The sequence below is a fragment of the Canis lupus genome, chromosome 17 (assembly GCF_003254725.2).
Source record: "Canis lupus dingo isolate Sandy chromosome 17, ASM325472v2, whole genome shotgun sequence".
Taxonomy (NCBI): domain Eukaryota; kingdom Metazoa; phylum Chordata; class Mammalia; order Carnivora; family Canidae; genus Canis; species Canis lupus.
This window is the reverse complement of record NC_064259.1, coordinates 38,482,503-38,501,069: the sequence shown is the minus strand read 5'-3', so window position 1 is coordinate 38,501,069 and position 18,567 is coordinate 38,482,503. Positions and strand designations below refer to the sequence as shown.

Genomic DNA, 18,567 nt, shown 5'->3' with positions numbered 1-18,567 from the left:
GGGATCTTTTTAACTCCACTTGAAAATTGCATTCAGCTACTGTCTCAGGGGCCATCATGCAAGTAAAGGGCTTTGATGTTGTTTCAAACCCCTCTAAGAGAAAAGGGCTCTTTAAAAGGAAGCCTGTTATTTGACAGTGTTCAAAACTAATCATTTCAGGAGCTTTTCTCCCCTTCTGAACAGGTTAGAAATGCATTTTAGATTTCCTCTCATTCTTAAGACCATGTTGCTTTTAGTTGTTTTAGATCAGTGAGCTAATCAGCTCTTAAGGTATTTCACAGGAAATTACTAAATTGTCCTGAAAGCTTTGAGAGGTAGTTTGGAGAATTTGGGCCGATGGCTTTTTGGCTTTCCTAGTGTGTACCAGTTAGCCGCATGTGAGGAGCAGGGTCTTGGGTTTGTATGGTGGCTTCCTGCCATCAGGGGCCCAGGCTCCTGTCATTCTCCACATGTAGCCTGTTTTACCTTCACATGTGGCCTGTTTTACCTCTTTGTTAGTCATAACTGTGCTCCAGGCAGGAAGGAGGAAGAAGGGAGTGGAAAAAGAAGCAGCTTCCAGTTGAATTAGCCCCTTTGAACAGTCTTTCCTGGAAGCTCCACCCAGTGATTTATTAGCCACACTTAGCTGCAGGGAAGTCTGGGAAATGTCTGGGCACATCACCACCTGTAATACCATGAGGGTTGTGGTAGTAAGGAAGAAAGGGAGAACGGTTGTTAGAAAAGCAATCTGAAGTTTCTGCCACACTTACCTGTGCCTTTGAGCCGGGAAACAGATGAAATTTCACTCATGTAAAGAATTAAGCCATCTGCACCTGCCCTGAGATATTAGACAAATGAAGAGTTAGCTGACACTGAACCATCTTCTTGAGCAGCATTTCTTGGCCCCTAGTGGTATTTGTGTTAGAAGCAGGGCCCTCACCCTAACTTCAGACAGGATCTCAATTGTTTGATTTCAGAGCAGGTGGTGACCTTTGTTCTCTACCTTGGGCTGCATAGGTGTAAAAAAAAAAATGGTTTTGAGGTGCTTATATTACTGATGGCACAGCATAACATAAGCATAACAGTTGTCGAATCACTATGTCATACAGCTAAAACTAGCATTGTGTGTCAACCATACTTTAGTTAAAGAAACATATTAAACATAGCAGAGCAGATAAGCATTTGGGCTATAGGTTTAGACCTGAGTTCAAATCTTAATCCACTAGGTTCTCCTGTGATCTTGGGCAAACATTTGAAACTTCCTGTGCCTTAGTTTTCTCATCTGTAAAGAAGAATGGTAATAGTTCCTACTTCATAGCTCTGATGAAACCCAAATGAGGTAGCGGGCCCATGGTGAGTGCTCAATAACAGGTAGCTATTATTTTATTTAAGTTAATAAAACATAAGAACAAATGACATCCACAGATCACAACCACCTGAGAGAGTAGGAAGAGTAGAAAAAGGGAATTAGTAACTGGGATGCAGAAGTGAGGTTGCCCAAAAGGATGAGGACTTCAGTAGGTGCTGAGATGACACAATAGTATAGAGCACATGCTTTTTCTATCTTTCAACCTTATCCAATAGCTCTAAGAATGGTAGAGCTCTCTTGCAGCAGGGGGTGAGGGGATACAGGAGAGTGGCACTCAGGATGTGAAGCTGAGGGGAGCCTCAATGACAGCAAAGACTGTGTATATCTGGGACTGAGCTTTCTTGAGGTGAGATGTGTATGAAGGGTTGTCCTACTTTAGCACTGGGATGCCGAGATCCCTGGGTGTATACATAATGTGTCCTGTCAGAAATAGTTATTTTGAAAAATGCACTACATTGTTTTCAGTATACATTTTGTTACTGTGTTCCAGAAGCTGTTCTAGGCACTTAAAAATACATATAAACTCATATTCTTCCCAACAACCCTTTGAGGGAGGGACTATCATTACCTCAATTTTACAAGTGGGGAAACCAAGGTTTTGAGACTTTAAGTCATTTGCTAGAGAACACGGAGTCCGTAGCAGAGCCAGAAAGCTGTTTTCAGAGCTTTTCTGCTTTTAATATAACCTAAGGCAATTGTGGCCTCTTCAGTTCCTTTGGTGGAGACACATAGCTCAAGCCTTCTTTTAGAAGCAGAATAAGTGTTGCCTGCCCCTGGTGATCACAAAATCGAGGGTGGGGGGTGGAATTTGCACACAGCCCTGGGGCAGGGTGGGTAGGGGCTGCTTCTTGCTGGTGAAAGAGAGAGACTTCTCCCAGTCCCACTGGTTGAAGAGTCATGGGAGATAGTCAAGTGTAGCATGGGATCTCTGTAGGGCAGTTTCACAACTAGAGAAAGAAATGACGTAGGTCTGTGGTTCTTTCTTCCGCAAATGGAATATGTTTTTTGTTAAATGAGTGAATGTTTGTTAAATGAACCACCAAGGTAACTGCAAAACGGAGAAGTTATTTCTCTACTTCCTGTTTCTTGGGGTCCAAAAATGTGTTTTGGGCATCTCCCACCTGGAGAAATTTGTAGAACCATTTATTTATTTATTTATTTATTTATTTATTTATTTATTTATTTATTTATTTATTTATTTAATTTTTTTTTTTTTTTTAGAACCATTGATTTAGGCTAGAAGTTGGCAAGTGAAATATGACTTGGACCTGAAGCTGCTGGCTTTGAACTGTCAGGTGTTCCTGCATGTGCAGAATGAACAGTTGGATGTTTGTGGTCACCAGCAAGTCCTGAGTCTAAATTTACAGCCCACTGTTAGCATGCTTTTAGCCCTGTCTGCAGATTTTTAAAATTTTCTCTCTGGTCCTGAGGGCCAATTCTAATGGATACCTTTTCCTCTGTTGATTTTTAAAATATTTTTAAGTAGCCTCCATGCCCAGCATGGAGCCCAAAGTGGGACTTGAACTCACAACCTTCAAGACCTGAGGTGATGTCAAGGGTCTGATGCCCAACCAACTGAGCTACCCAGGTACCCACCCACACCCCATGTTAATATTTTTAATCTCCAAAATAGTGTTCACCACTTTAGTTATGGTAAGTGAAACTCTTTTTAAGGAGTATGGAAAAAATCAGTAAGTATTGATCTCTCTCCGAGCCTCCCCAGAGTGGCTGCCCAGCTACTCATCACTTGAGCTGCAAGTTGAAGAGGAAAAGCCCTCTTCCTGTCTTCACCCTGGCCGGGGTTCTTTAAATCAGCACTCCACAGCCATTCTCTCAAGTTTCTCCCATGAAGAGACAGGATGTTCCTTGTCACCCTTTCCAGGGAATTCAGGGACAGCTTCCACAGGCAGCCTCCGAGCCTGGAGCCCGCTCTGAACTGGGTCTCAGTCTCCACAGAGGCTCCTGGTTCTGGTCGCTGGATAGGTTTGGGGAGCAGGAGGGCAAGGACAATACCTTGTCTCATGGGAACTCTAAGGTTTCGCTTCTGCTTTTTCACACTTGGGACACTTTTCCCTCTTGATTTCTGTTCTTTGAAAATGTCTTGGCTATAAAAATTAAGGTTGCAAATGACAGTTTTAGGAGGGCAGGGAAAGTTCTCTACCGACCTCGTGCTGGCTATGTGAGTGTGTTCACTTAATGATGTCTCAGAGCTGCTGTACACTTAGGATTTGGGCACTTTTCAGTATGCATATTTTACCTCAACAAGGAGAGTGAAGATTTTATGGTTTATTATTATGAGAGGAATATCAGCTCATCTGTTGCCATGAAAGAACAAAAGACAAGGTGATGCGAGATGAGGCTAATCAGTTTTCACTGATGTGGAAATGGGGAGTCCACAGTGAAAGTGGGGACTGGCCCCAAAGTTTTACTTTACGGATTTTATCCTATGTTATTATAGTAGTGAAAAACTGGAAACTAGAAAATTAAATGCTGAGTAATAGTTAAATAAAGTTGGCAGAATTGAAAATGGAGAGCTACTTCATTGTTAAAAAGTACGTCATAAATGTTTTATTAAAGCCACTTATAAAAAGCATAGAACAATCCCATTTTTAAAAATCAGAAGTATATACATCACATATATGCAGAGAAAATAATCAGGAAGAATAAGACTGGATTACGTCTGAGGTAAAGAATTATGGGTGATTCTTACTTCCTTGTCTAAGTTTTTCCTTCCAATGAGCACTCATTGCTTGTTCAACTCCATAAGAGAGGAAATGCGTGTGTAGGGCAGCAGAGTTGGCTCTGAGGCTCCTCACCAGAGTCCCTTCTGTGACATCCCCACAACTGCTGATGGAGGGGAAGCCAGGGCCTGTGCTAGCAGCCCTTAACAATGCAGCCTTTACAAATCATAAGGTGTCTTTGATGTTTCAGGAGCATGTTCACATATGCTATCTCAGGTTTAGAGATTTAAGAGGACCTCTGTTCAACTATACTGATGCTCAGATCATACTTGCGGTGGTCTCTCCTCTTTCATGGGCTCCCCCTGCCGCGCAAGGGCTGGGAGGGCAATTTTGCCTCCACTTAGGGATTTCCCAGAGATTTTCTTCAGAGATGGAGTTTTTCATTTTCCAGGATTCGGTTCACTCCTCCGACTTTATTTGAGAACTTCCTATTCCATTACAATTCCACACTTCATTATTAAAAAAAAAAAAAAAGTCTGATACTATTCAGCTACATTACAGAACTCTGTGAAAGGCAGTAGTTCTCTTATTTCATGACCTCCTTGGGGCTGTGGGTATAGTCATAGGTCTATGACTGCTGCTTAAGAAATAACTTGTGCCCTTATGGTTTGAGACACAGTACCCCACCTGCTGAAACAGAGGCCTCCAGAATAAAGACCTGAGTGATTGGAAGAAGAGCCCTGAAACTTGCTGTGACTCTGATCAAGCTGCTCCCCATCCATGGATGTCAACTGAAGAGGTTTGGACTGAGTCATGCTGAGCACCCCCGCCGCTGGCCCCTGCCCCCCATCACCAGCTCTAACCACCAAATTCTGAGAACATGGCTCATGGTAGCTCTGGCCTGTCTGCCCTTTACCCCAATGCATGCACACAATGGTATTGTAATGCTTGTGGTGTACTGTAGATGTACAGTCTTGTTTTGGGTCAACTAAGGAAAACACATAAAGAAAAAGTCACCTTCCCCCCCCAACCCCCACAAAAGTAATAATGAGAATGGATACATAAGAAAAGAAGAAGTCCGGAAAAACCAAAAGGGAGGGACTGTTGCTGTTCTCATAAAAAGAATTCTATTTGGTCTTGTAGTGGCTGCCACACAGGATCCATCTCCATGTTAGACATATTTCTCTGAAGGACTGGGCTTGCCTCCTGGTCTGACCACGGGCCTGAAAGAGAGGCAGGCAACTAACCATTATTGCAACAAGAGCCCCCGCAGTGTGCTACTGCATCCATCCATGCCTCTCTACCCACCCTAGCCTCCCAGCCCCTACAAGGTCTGAGCACTTGTCCCTGGAACATCAGCAGGGGACTGGGTGAATGATGTCAGCAACCCTGTCGAGAGCTTTACATTTGCCATCTTTGGCAAATTTGTGCAAATTTGTCACAGCAGCCTGAGGATGGGGAGCATTGGGAAAGAGTGAGAACTTGCCTAGGGTCACCTAACTGGGAGGTGATAGAGCAGGTTCTGAACCCAGTTAATCTAGTTTCTGGGAGCCTTGTCAGGGGCACCCATGGAGGTGAGAAGAGCTGATAACCAAAGTCATCAGTTGAGTTGATTCTCAACCCCAGGGAGGATGTGAGCAAACCACCACCATCGGTGAAACAGAGCTACTTTATCTAACACAGAAAACCCAAATTTGATGTGACCCTAAAAACATGTGTTAATTCAGGACTGGCCTAGCACCTCCTAAATGGGCTAATTCATCATGAACGTCATGTCTATGCACACCGTCCTCCAAACCTCTGGAAGCTAAGCTGCCCTCAGGCATCACTGAGTATGTTAACTCAGGCATAGGGATCCCTCAGATATGTTTACTCTGTATAGCTTTGTATTCTAGGGCAGGGTTTTGTTCTCAGTTCATTTCAAACTGAGAATTTTCAGAAAAGATAGAGACATGGGGAGATTCTCCTAAAAGCTCCCAACTGCACCCCAAATACTTGTAAATGTTAAAAATCTTTCTCGGTTTTTAAAGGGTCTTTATCCCCTTGTTATGCCATTTATAATACAGACATTGGAAAGTCATTACATTTTCAGCTGTTAAAAATAATGATATATTAAAAAAATAACATCATATGAGATATTGATCTTGGATTCCTGAAGAGAAATCTCAAGGAGTGCGAAATGCAAACCATAGGTATAAAATTTGAAATATTTTCATCTGCTGAAAGGAACTGATCATCCTTAAACATTCTCATCCCCCAAACCCAATTGCAGGAAGAAGCCTGAGCTTTGGATGGAAGTTGCATTTCTGCTATTTGCAGGTAGTGTGGCCTTGAACAAGTCACTAAATGTCCTAACCCTCAGTTTCCTCATCTGAAAAATGGTAACTACTTGAAGGATTGTTATGAAACTTGAAATTTAGAAAGAAATACGTATAAAACAAGGAACAGGTACTCTGTAGACTTTTATCAAATGTTATATTATTTTGATAATCTGAGAGTCATCATGTCTCTACTGCCTGGGGTAGGTTTCCTGATCTGACCTGCTAATCTGTGATATGTGACCATGATATCTATCACATGGGATTGCTGTGCAGAGAAGAGAGATCCTGAGTGTAACTCCCATCATGGTGCAGGGCTGGAGTGGGGCTAGTTAGACGTTAGCAAAGGGCTGCCTCGGCCTAAGTTCCAAGGACAGAAGAAATTGAGACCTCTCTTCCAGGCACTGGTCTTTGGTTTTTTAATTTTTTTTCTTGATCATTTCAGAATGACCATGGGCTGGAATTGGATGGGAGAGTTACTTGAGCTGCCAGATAGCTAACTGCTCCTGCCTCTGGAGCTTTGGTGTTAAATCAAGGCCCTACATTGGCACAGGGAGATTAGGAGCTTAGGCCATTGTTTATTTGGTTCCCCAATAAAAGATTGGCTCTCTCTCAAAACATTGGTCTCTCAAAAATCTAGAATAAGCAAATGGGGGGGGGGGGAGTTTTCTTAAGAAAACAACAAAACCCAGCTGGAATCATCCAGATAAAGAGACCTCAGTTCTTTTGAAGAACTAGGATTAATTGGGGGGAATCCTTCAGACAGGATCTTTGGTGCTAGGCCAGAAAAGATGGAGATTTACCCAAGTCACACGGCTCTCCCCAACAGTGCAAACTGTGCCTCTATTTTCCTCAGCTTGCCAGCCTTGTGCCTCTCTTTGCTCAAGAACTATGCTGACTCCTTGCTCCCAGAATTCCACTGCCATGGCCTGTCTCTGGGAAAGGTTCCCACCAACTGCTTCCTGGGAAGCTAGGACCTGTGCATAGGTCTGCCCAGAGGGGAAGGAACAGGTTATAAAAGACTCACCTGGGACATTTGCAAACACGTCTTCTGTTCCCTGATAAGAAAAAGAAGGGGTAAAGTGACTGCCTTACCACAAGCAATAATCCCCAAATAGAGTTCTTCCTTCCCTTTTCCTATTTCTTTAGGATTATAACTCTTGAGAGCTTGGTAAGAGCCTCTTTTCCAACCCTCTTCTCATCAATTTTAAAAGCATTGCAAATACAGATGCGGGTTAAGATGGGTTAGTATAGTCACCCACAGTGGGACCCAAAGTAGTAAAGGGTTCACCGGGAGGTGGCCCAGGGTAAATCTCAACCGGTCATGGTTCTGACCCAGTCTTCCTAGGCACTAGTCCCAGGGCCACTGGGGCACCTTCTCCTGAGGGTGTTTGTAGTAAGCCAGAATCTATGCACTCCCTGCGCCCTAGGCCAACTCAATACACCCGCTGCTGCTCTTGGGATAAGGACTCTGTCTTCCTGAAAACCTCCCAGAGAGTGGAAAGAGGAAGAGGAGGAGGTTTCTCGAGCTCAGTCTCCAGGAGAGAAATGGGCTGTGCCTGACCCTACAGGGCAGCTGGGTCCCTGAAATGGCCATCCTCTGTCGGGCAGGGCTTCCTGGAGCAAGAAGCACAAGAGGAGGGAGTGGAGCTGACTGCTTCCCCCAACTCGCGCGCGTCCCTAGGGGCTTACTGTGGTTGCAGATGATGGTGATGACCAGTGACAGGAGAAGGACGGCGCAGGTCCCAGCCAGGGGTGCCCAGATGTAGATTTCACAGGCGAAGTCTAACCCACTTGTTTTCACTGAAGCCACGGAAGACGCTGACATTAGGAGCCGGCCCAGCATCCTCCAACCCACACCACCAGCTCGGGCGGGTCTCGGTTTCCCCACCATCCGGACAGCTTTGGGCGCTGCCTCCAGGATCAGGGCTGGCCCCGGCAGGGGGCTCTCCCCGCGGTTCTCCCCGGAGCCCGTCTCACCTGCGCTGCCCGCCGCAGGCCGGCAGGTCTCCCCGCGCGGAGACACCGGCTTGGACGCGTTGGTGGGCGCCCGCGTGGGTGGCCGCGGCGCCGGCGTAGTGGGGGGCTTGACTGCGGGGGGGAAACCGTGGTTGGAATCGGGCGGAGGACTTGGACGCTCACCCTTCCCACTGCTTCGCGCCTCCGGCCAAGGGGGCCCCTCCTCCACCCGCGCTGACCTCTGCGCTCGGGGAGCGGGGATGGCTCGGCGACCCCCAGGATTCGCGCTCAGCCCGTCGAGGTGCGCGCGGCCGCCTGCTGCCCCGCGGGAGCCGCTCCCCGTCCCCAGCCGTTCTCCAGGGTGCAGCCTGCGAGCCCGTGGGCTCGGGCTGACCCGCGTTTCACTGGCGAGCAAACGCCGGCTCACAGAATTTCAGAAGCCCTCCCAGGAGCAAGCAGACAGGCGCCCAAACTGGAGGCCAGGCCCTTCGGACCTAAGAAAGCATCTCCAGTCCCCACCCCGTCGCACCTTAGCCTCAGTTTCCCTGTCTGCGAAATGCAAGCAGTGTTAAGTAGCGCCCCCCGCCCCCCGCGCCAGGGCGCTAAGAGGCTAGAAAGAGGGGCGTCCGTGTGAACAAAGTGGAGGTGAGCCCTAAACCCCACACGCAAAGGAGCCGCGTCCCCGGCGCCCGGACCTGGCAGGAAGACCGGCACGAAGGGGCTGAAGTACAGAATGGAGTTGCTCAGGACAGAGCAGAAATAGTAGCCCTCGTCCTCCTTGCGGAAGCGGCTCAGGGTGAGGCTGTAGGTGCTGTCGGTCTTCTTCTGGCCGGAGATGTGCTTGGTGTCCAGGCCCTCGGCCGGCTTGGCCCGGCTCTGGGAGATGTACATGAGGAAGACGGGGCGGGCGGCTGGCTCATTCCTCTGGTAGAGCCACGAGCAGCCCGGCGCCGCGGTGGACAGCAGCACCTGGCACTGCAGCTCCACCTGCGCGTGCAGCTGTCCCACCACCTTCGGCGGCGTCATGCGGAACCGGCTGGGCCCGCTGGCCGCCGCGGCACCTGCGGGGCGGCAGGCGCGAGGCTGAGCCCGGAGCCCCGCGCTCCCGGTCCGTCCCGCCCCCCGCCCTCCCCGAGGGGCGCAAACTCACGGAGCAGCAGGGCCAGCGGCAGGAGCAGGGCGGTCACCCGAGAGGCCATGGCGCGCTCCGCGGACACGCGCTGGAGCCGGCGGGACGGGGCGGGGCTGGGCGGGGTGGGGGGGACGGGAGTCGCGCCCTTCAGCCGGCCTAGGAGCCAGATTTTGCGATCGGAGGAAGTAATGTCACCCGAAGCCCTGCGGAGTAGTCTCGTGGTTGCCACCTTTCAGCCCAGGGAGGAGGCTGGGGTCCGCGATCTGGGCGGTGGAAGCAGACTTGCAGGAAGCTGGGGGTGGTGGGGACCCGCGGGCCTCCTGATGAAGAAAAGGGCTTGCAAGTGACCCCTGGAAAAGGCTCCCTCGTGGGAGCGGCAGAGACAGGATTAAGCGAAGTTAGGAGAGGTGAAGGGGAGAGTGAGCGGGAAGCAGTGTCCACGACCCGTGTAGTCACGCACAGGGTCTCCAGCAAGATGGGAACTGAGCGTTGAGCAGGGGGAGACTTGGGGACTTGCACACCGGGCGCCTGGCGGGGACCTGTGTGAAGCCCGGGGGAAAGCCTGCAACAACGAGTTTTCCCTCTCAGGCTGCGCCACCTCATATCCCCTTCCTTTTAGCCTGTTGCTATCCTGAAACCTTCCAGCCCCGGTGGATGCCCTCCTCCCATGTCCTCGGGGTGCCTGAGCCTTCCCACTTGGAATCCCGTGATGAACACGCCTCACACTGTTGCTACTTGATTCCAGGGTCCACGTGACATTATCTGTTCCCTGTGTCTGCCCCACCTGTGGGTTTTGCATGGTGAAGGCTGTGTTGCAGACACCTTTCCCCACCATGTTATATCATAGCTTGGGCTGAGCTGTGTTTGTAGAACCGAAGTGTTGGATGGGCTTTTTTTTTTTATTTTTTTAAAAAAATCATTACTATTACTTTGATTTCAAAGTGTCCCCTCTACGCTTCTCAAATCATCCAAGGTGCTTAAGCCTATGGGGAATATTTAGCATATTCTCTTTTAATTCCAGTGGAGTTAGCATACAGTGTTATCTTAGTTTCTGGTGTACAATATAGTGATTCAGCACTTGGATATATCACCCTGTGCTCATGGTAAGTGCCCTCCTTAATTCCCATCACCTATTTTGTCCATCCCCACACCCACCTTCCCTCTGATAACCACCAGTATATTCTCTATAGTTAAGTCTGTTTCTTGCTTTCTCTCTTTTTGCTTTGCTTGTTTGGTTTGTTTCTTAAATTCCAAATATGAGTGAAACATGTGGTATTCTTTAGCTCCATCCAAGTCATTGCAAATGGAAAGATTTCATTCTTTTTTATGGCTGAATAATATTCCATTATATATACACCACATCTTTTTTATCTATTCATCTATTGATGGGCATTTGGGCTGCTTCCATAATTTAGATATTGTTGATAATACTACTCTAAACATAGGAGTGTGGGACACCTGGGTGGCTCAGTGGTTGAGCATCTGCCTTCAGCTCAGGGCCTGATCCCAGAATCCAGGATCCAGTCCCACGTTGGGCTCCCTTCAAGGAGCCTCCTTTTCCCTCTGCCTGTGTCTCTGCCTCTCTCTCTTTGTGTGTGTCTCTCATGAATAAATAAATCTTTTTTAAAAATAGGGGTGCATATATCCCTTTGAATTAGTTTTAGTTTTTTTAAATATAAAATTTTATTTATTTATCTTAGGGAAAGAAGGAGAGAAAGCATGAGCAGGGGGAGGGGCTGAGGGAGAAGGAGAGATAGAATCCTAAGCAGACACCCCACTGAGCCTGGAGCCCCACTTAGGGCTTGACTTGGGGACTTGCACACCGGGCGCCTGGCGGGGACCTGTGTGAAGCCCCGGGGAAAGCCTGTAACATCGAGTTTTCCCTCTCAGGCTGCACCACCTCATATCCCCTTCCTTTTAGCCTGTTGCTATCCTGAAACTGCCCGGGTGAATGCCCTCCTCCCATTTCCTTGGGGTGCCTGAGCCTTCCCACTTGGAATCCCGTGAGGAACACGCCTCACATTGTTGCTACTTGGGGACCCCACGACCATGACCTGAGCCGGAAATCAGGACCCCACGACCATGACCTGAGCCGGAAATCAAGAGACAGAAGGCTCAACCAACAGCCACCCAGCCACCTATACAACATTTTAGACACATGAGATTGTACCCTGCATGTCTTTTTCTGTAACCTTCCTTTCTTAGCTAATAGCAAAAGAAGAAAAGCTTTTCACATCAACACATGTATTTTATATCGATGTTCCATAATTTAGTTTTCCTGTTAATGAACATTATGTGAGCTCTAGTAGATAACAATGTATCTGTATTGTTGAGGACTTGCTCAGTACATGTTACAAACATACAAATGGAAGATGAGGGATGCTGGGGAAGGAAAACCCTTTGTAATGATGGTTATGACTGTGACTCATGCCCGGCATCCCCTGGCATATAGATGTGTGTGTGTGTGTGTGTGTGTGTGTGTGTGTGTGTGGCTGTATAGACACAGTGCTATCCCTTAACTCACATGAATGAGGGTGACAAGGAAACAGCCATGTGCAGGCAGGCCATCTTGGTCTCCTGAAAGAGAGCTGCAGCTGACTTGGAGACCTTCCAGCCTTTCAGCTAAGAAAAGTGTCAGCCATGGGGGGTGGCAGTCCCTTTGTACAGAGCATGACAAAGGGTGCGGGGGATGCCAAGGCAACACATGAAACCTACCAAGGAGGCTTTGTGACCCCAATGATATTTTTTACAGAATGTGGTGGATTCTCAATGCAACCACAACGACATCCGCCTCCCAGCACACAGGAGAGCAGACAGAGTTTGTGAAAATTCTGGAGATGCTTGCTTGCAGTAGGGCCAGCTGTGCAGAGGGCTGGGTGGGGCCTGCCCCTCACTGCCAGGTAAGCTCCCCTCCCCCAAGTTGCAGCACTCAGGTGGGATGGCAGGAAGGCATGGGAACCACTGCAATCTGTCAAGCAAGTCCCTTATTTTTAAAAACATCCAGAAAGAGATGAGAGTAACCAATTTTTGTGCCAAATTAAGCAAGTCTTTGTTTTTCTTGAAGTGTTTGTTCTTAAAACATGGAAATACAAGAATCTTAATTTACATGAATTGAAGACATTCGGAACATATAACCAGGCAGAGCAGTGGTATGAATTGAATCAGGGCTCTGGACCGCAGCTCCTAAGACCCTGACTGCAGGGACAACTTGGAATCAATGGCCTGCTGCCTCCTCTTGCCAATCCCGGACTGTGAAGACAATACTGTCTCCTTGGAAGGAGTTAGCTTGTTTGGGCCTAGAAAGGCCTCTGAGTCCTAGAGCTAACAGAGCCTTGCTTTATCTCAATGACAAATACCTGTCAATTCCACCTAAATTGTGCCACTCCTACTTTTTCTGGAGAATGTTTCAATATATAGAAACATTGTCATATTGTATGTCTTTGAGTTTGAGTTGTGGTGACACATACAGATTTATTTATTTTAAATGTTGTATAGTAGTATTATCTTGTGAATATTCCACAGTTCAGTGGTCCTCAAACCAGAGTATTCATACCCTTGGGGGGACAAGGAGGCTGGCTGTCTTTGGGATACACTGTATTTTAAGGGGCTCATTTCCCAGGTCTTCAATTTTTGGTTCTCTTTCCTAAAATGGATCTGCCCAGGAGCAAATAAATGTCTGTGTCTAGTCTTCGTGCCAATCCTCTTTCCCCATCTCCCCTTTCATAATTGCTCTTCTCTTGCTTTAAAACAAAAAGGCAGACCTGCTACCATTCTGTACATTACTGTGGTGCAATGCCCGGGAGGTGCAAAACTCTCTGGGACAACAATCAAAGGGGAAACACCCAGATATTTTTCATTTTGTGTCCATTCCCTTAGTTATGAATAAGCATTTCTCCTGAGGAATGTCCCCGAGATCCTGACAAAGAGGGTGTCTGGGAGAAATGCTGGAGCTAGAGTATCTTGTGGCCAACCCCTGGGCCTCATCATTTTACTCACCTCTCTCTAGAGCCTCAATGCAGAGGCCAGACAGTTGTTATGGGATGTGCACTTGTTCCTAGCATGTTCATTAGTATTGCAAAAGGAACCACACTTTCTCTTTTAACACAAAGTCTGATTTGCTAACTGCTTTGGTATTAAAGACTGACTTTGCCAATGAGGTTAGTTGGCGGCATTTTTATTTGCAACAAATCAAATTAGGTAAATCCTTAGCTCTGAAATTTTGATGAAAACAAAGCTTAAAGTCTATGATAAAATAAAAACATTTAATTAAAATATTATTTTGGCAGATTTATATTGAAATTAAAAATATTTCTATGTCCCCAACCTCTTCTAAGTTCATTAGTGTGAAGGCAATTGCTTCTAGGTGAGATAAGAGTGGTACAATTCATAGCTACTGAATAGACATTGGTAAAGCCTATTTTAGTCGGTTTCCAGAAACTGAGATGTGAATAACTCTAAGGATGGTAATCAATCCACTCACAGGTCAGTGGTTCCCAAGTCTTTGCTTTCAACACAATTGAAAAAAGACCTACTAGAATTGGCAACTCTTATGTGTTGAATTGTGTGTGTCTTCCTGAAAATCATATTTTGAAATTGGAACCCCCGGTACCCTCAGAAAGTAACCTTACTTGGAGATTGGGTTTTATCAAAGGTAAAGTCAAGTTTAAATGAGGTCATTAGGGTTGATTGAAATCCAGTATAACTGGTGTCCTTATTAAAAGGGGAAATTTGGACACAGACACATGCTGTGGAAGAATGTCAGGTAAAAAATAAAGGCAGAGATCCGGGTGATGCTTCTACAAGCCAAGAAACTCAAAGATGGCTGGCAACTCACCAGAAGCTAGAGGAGAGAGACAGAGCAGTTTCTTCCTCACAGCCCTCACAGGAGATGAACTCAGCCCCTGTCTTGGACTTCTAGAACTGTGAGACAATACATTTCTGTTGTTGAGACACCTAGTTTGTGGTACTTTGTTAAGCAGCCCTAGCAAATGAATACGCAACTAGTAATAGATCCTTAAGATGACTTTCTGATGGTAGCTCACTACGTGGCTTTATGTTTTGTAAAAAAAAAATTTTTTTTTTTTGGAAAAAAGTTAAAAGATTTAGCAACTGTACTATTACAAAGCCAACGATTTATTTATAGGGAACAAGATTTTTTATATGAAAAAATCTCCCCAAAAGTAGGAAAATAATTGGTGTTGTACCTTGTCTTATTTTAGCAATAAGTAATCATTTCCAATGGGTTCATTAACTAACTGGATCATATCCATCTCTTTAAGAGCTGTATTTTCCCCTCAAAGTTATATTTTTAATAAAAATTCTTATTTTGAAATAATTGTAGGTTGATGCTGCAGTTAATAATAAATAATATAGAGATCTCATATACTCTTTACCCAATATCCGCCTAAGGTAGCATCTTGCAATATCACTATCACCAAAGGCTACTTTTATATTTAACACTTAATTTTCAATAAAGATGGCATAATCTAAATAAAATTTTAATACTTAAAAATTCATGGTTATAGGAAATTAAAATTTCAGTTTATACGCTTTTCTGGCAGAGAAGTATGATCAATAAAAGATCTTCAAGCATAAAAACATACTACATTAGAATAAACTTCTATTCAAGAAAATGGGTAGAGGGCATCCCGGGTGGTTCAGCGGTTTAGCGCCGCTTCAGTCCAGGGCCTGATCCTGGAGACCCGGGATCGAGTCCTGCATCGGGCTCCCTGCATGGAGCCTGCTTCTTTCTCTGCCTATGTCTCAGCCTCTCTCTCTCTCTCTGTGTCTCTCATGAATAAATAAATAAAATCTTAAAAAAAAAGAAGATGGGTAGAATTCATAAATTAGAGGGGGGAAAAGGGATGACGAAAAATTTCCAAAAGTTGAAGAAAATGTTCTTGCTTTTATTTATTTTTATTTTATATTCTTGCTTGTAAAAACAAATGATGGTTGAAATAAAATTGATATATTACTTATTTATAACCTATCAGAAACAGCGATGTAGAGGTTTTATCTTAAAACATCAACATTTACAACACACTGGAAATTATATATTTTACAACCACTTATGATGAAAATGTTTGACATGAAGTTAAAGCTGAGTGAAGGAGTATACCTATGTTCATAGCAGCATTAGTCACAATAGCTACACTGTGGAAGTGACCTAGCTGTCCCCCGGACAGATGAAAGGAAAAGCAAATGTGGTATATCCACACAATGGATTATTATTCAACTTTTAAAAAGAAGGAAAATTTGACATATACTACAATATGGATGAACCCTGAGAACCTTATGCTGAATGAAATAAGCCAGTCACAAAAAGACCAGTACTGTGGGGCACCTCATGGCTGGGCAGTTGAGCATCTGCCTTCGGCTCAGGTCGCAATCCCAGGGTCCTGGGATTGAGTCCCCCATCAGGCTCTCCACGGGGAGCCTGTGAGCCTCCTTATCCCTCTGCGTGTCTCTGCCTCTCTCTGTGTCTCTCATGAATAAATAAATAAAATCTTTAAAAAGAGAGAGAGAGAGAGAGAGAGAGAGAGAGAGAAACTAGATTGGTAGTTGCCAGGAGTTGAGGGTGAGGGGGATGGAGTGTTATTATTTAATAGGTGCAGAGTTTCAGTTTTGCAAAATAAGAGCTCTGGAGATAGATGGTGGTAATGTTTGTACAACAATGTGAATGTATTTAATACCACTAAGTGGTGAAGATGGTAAATATTACATTATATGTATTTTACCACAATAAAAACTTAAAAACAAGTGAAGGAGTACACAGTCTTTCATATTTGGGGGGGGTGGATACAAGAGCAATATGTAATGAGAACTACCACTGTTTGTCTGTTAATGGATCTTTAAGGCTATTTCTAGTTTTTGCCATTATAAACAATGCTACAGTGAACATCCTGGTAAATATCTCCTACAGTCTAGGTACAAGATTTTCTCTAGGGTGTCAGCTTGGAAGAGGAAAGGCTTCAAGAGGATGTTGTCCTTGAGAGCAGTGACTTGGAGCTTGAGCTTTTATTCAACTTCCACAGCTGTTGGCAAATTTCTCTCCAAAGTGAGGGTACCGGTTTATCCTCACTCCAGCTGTAGATGCATTTCCATTTACCCACATGCTTTATAATTCTTAGTTTTATCAGTCTTTTCAGTTCTGTCACTCTGAGAGATGTAAATTGGTATCTTGTTATTTAAACTTGCATCTCCCTAATTGAAGTTGAGAGTGGGTGTGTTGTCACATGTTGGCCATTGGGCTAACCTCTTCTGCAGAGTGCCTGTCTGTATTCTTTGCCAGCTGTTCTGTTAAACACTTAAAATACACATTTTTTTGGCGCTTAGAGAACCTGACTTCTTTCTGACCAATTGTGCAGTACTGATATCCACAATAAATGAGGCTTCAGCTCCTCTTTTTGTTTCTGGGCTGTTGTGAGTCCTGCTGTACCTCACAGTTGAGGCTCTGGCAAAAAAACACCCAGTACCAAAATAAACCTATAAAAATGCTCATTTCCCATTCCTCCTTCCCTTTGTCTTCCTCCCTCCCTCCTTCTCTTCTCTCTCTTCCTTCCTTTCTTTCTACAATTTGTTGTCCTGATACAGTACATCCAAAATAAACGTCAAAGAGTCAGTGGAAATTTTACTTTTTATACAAGATGTTTCATTCTTTGTTTGGATGCTGGTGGAGGATCCATAAGTAACCTCAACTCAACCCTAAAGCTTTCACTCTCAAGTCTTTTAACTGTGACCTTGACGGCAGGAAGCCCCCCCATGCCACGTTCTGGGGGGATCTTAGTGCTTCTCTTCAGGTACCTGTGGGGTGAGCCGTGGAAGTGGGACGACACAGCAATGGAAACATTGCAGGAGAGGAGGGTCATAGTTTCCAGAGCTCACCACCAATGCCCCAGTGCAGACAGGGCAGGCTGCAGCACCCTGCCCCAGTAAGAAATCCTCTCTGGGAAGAAGAAGATGGGAGTCTTGAGTGCAGGGAGAGAAAGGCAGAAAAGGTCAAGCTTGGGAAGGAAAGAAAAGACTGAGAAGCCCCAGGGCTTTTCTCCTCCCTGCCTCCCTCCTCCTTCTGTCCCCCAGCTTCCACTCCATCTATCTGTCTTGGCAGTGATGGGATGAAGGAGGTTAGAGGGTTTCTGAGGATGGTTTGCACCTTCTCAGTTTAGCAGGAATGAGAGAGATGAGCTACCTCTCCCCCCTTCAGACACGGAGGTGTACTGGCCATCAGGAATGTTGCTACAGGCCCCCAGAGGCAGAGCAGGGAAATAGGACTCTGTTCTGGGGAGAATGTTTCCATGACCCACCCCCCCCAGGCGGTGGTGCAGTGGAGAGGAGCTACAAGGAGCTGGGGTGCCAGTGGGATGTGCTTCACGGTGGGTGTCCTGCTTCAGGGCACTGCTTCTAGTTCTGCAGGTCCCCCTGCTGAGAGACACGCCAGCAGTGGGGACAGGCAAGGAAACACATGACACCAGGTGGGGGTTGCCAGGATGTGGTGGGCGCAGTGAGGACAGGAGCCCAGCCCAAGTCGCCACACTTAGCAGGGGTGGAGGGAGGTTGGGGGAGGGCGATGGGGGGGGGAGGGCAACCTGTGCAGCTGTGCTTGAACCCAGGCTTAAAGGAGGTGCAAGTGCAGGGCTGGGGAGCCAGGCTGAAGGCATAGTGGCTGGATGCAGTGCAGTGTTTGGGGAGCCAGCACCAGCCAGCTCCCTTGAGGGAAAATCGATGGAGGGGAGGTGGGGCCATCGGAAGGAGTTCAAAAAGTTCTCCTTCCCTTCTCAGTTGCTCTTTCAGCACCATTTTCTGGGCCAGCCTTGGCAGAAGTCTAAAATATGCATCCTGGTTGATCCAGAGCCTGAATCCCTCCCATCCATTTCTCACAAAATTCATTTTTCTGGGTGTCCTTAACAGTACACAGCCAGCACACTTCCCACTCTTACCCCAGGAAAGAGTGGCCCTAAAGAAAGTCAGGCCCTCATTTTCTTACACCATACACAAAAATAAACCCCAAATGGATGAAAGACCTAAATGTGAATCAGGAATCCATCAAAATCCTAGAGGAGAATACAGGCAAGAACCTCTTTGACCTTGGCCACAGCAACTTCTTGCTAGACAGGTCTCCAGAGGCAAGGG

General features: G+C 46.1%; 1 protein-coding gene and 1 long non-coding RNA gene across 2 annotated transcripts; one reads left to right on the top strand and one right to left on the bottom strand.

Moving 5' to 3' along the window:
* Nucleotides 1–3,886: 3,886 nt before the first annotated feature.
* On the bottom strand, nucleotides 3,887–9,552 carry CD8A (CD8a molecule). Its single transcript, XM_025453857.3, has 6 exons — nucleotides 9,457–9,552; nucleotides 9,002–9,367; nucleotides 8,328–8,438; nucleotides 8,040–8,150; nucleotides 7,375–7,405; nucleotides 3,887–5,252 (listed from the first exon to the last, which is right to left on the bottom strand). Exons 1-6 carry the CDS (start codon nucleotides 9,503–9,505, stop codon nucleotides 5,201–5,203), a joined length of 720 nt encoding a protein of 239 aa, XP_025309642.1. The 5' UTR covers nucleotides 9,506–9,552; the 3' UTR covers nucleotides 3,887–5,200.
* Nucleotides 5,249–16,254, top strand: LOC112664348 (uncharacterized). Its single transcript, XR_004806390.2, has 3 exons — nucleotides 5,249–6,348; nucleotides 12,191–12,338; nucleotides 12,503–16,254. It is a non-coding gene; the product is annotated as an uncharacterized LOC112664348 (long non-coding RNA).
* Nucleotides 16,255–18,567: the final 2,313 nt, after the last annotated feature.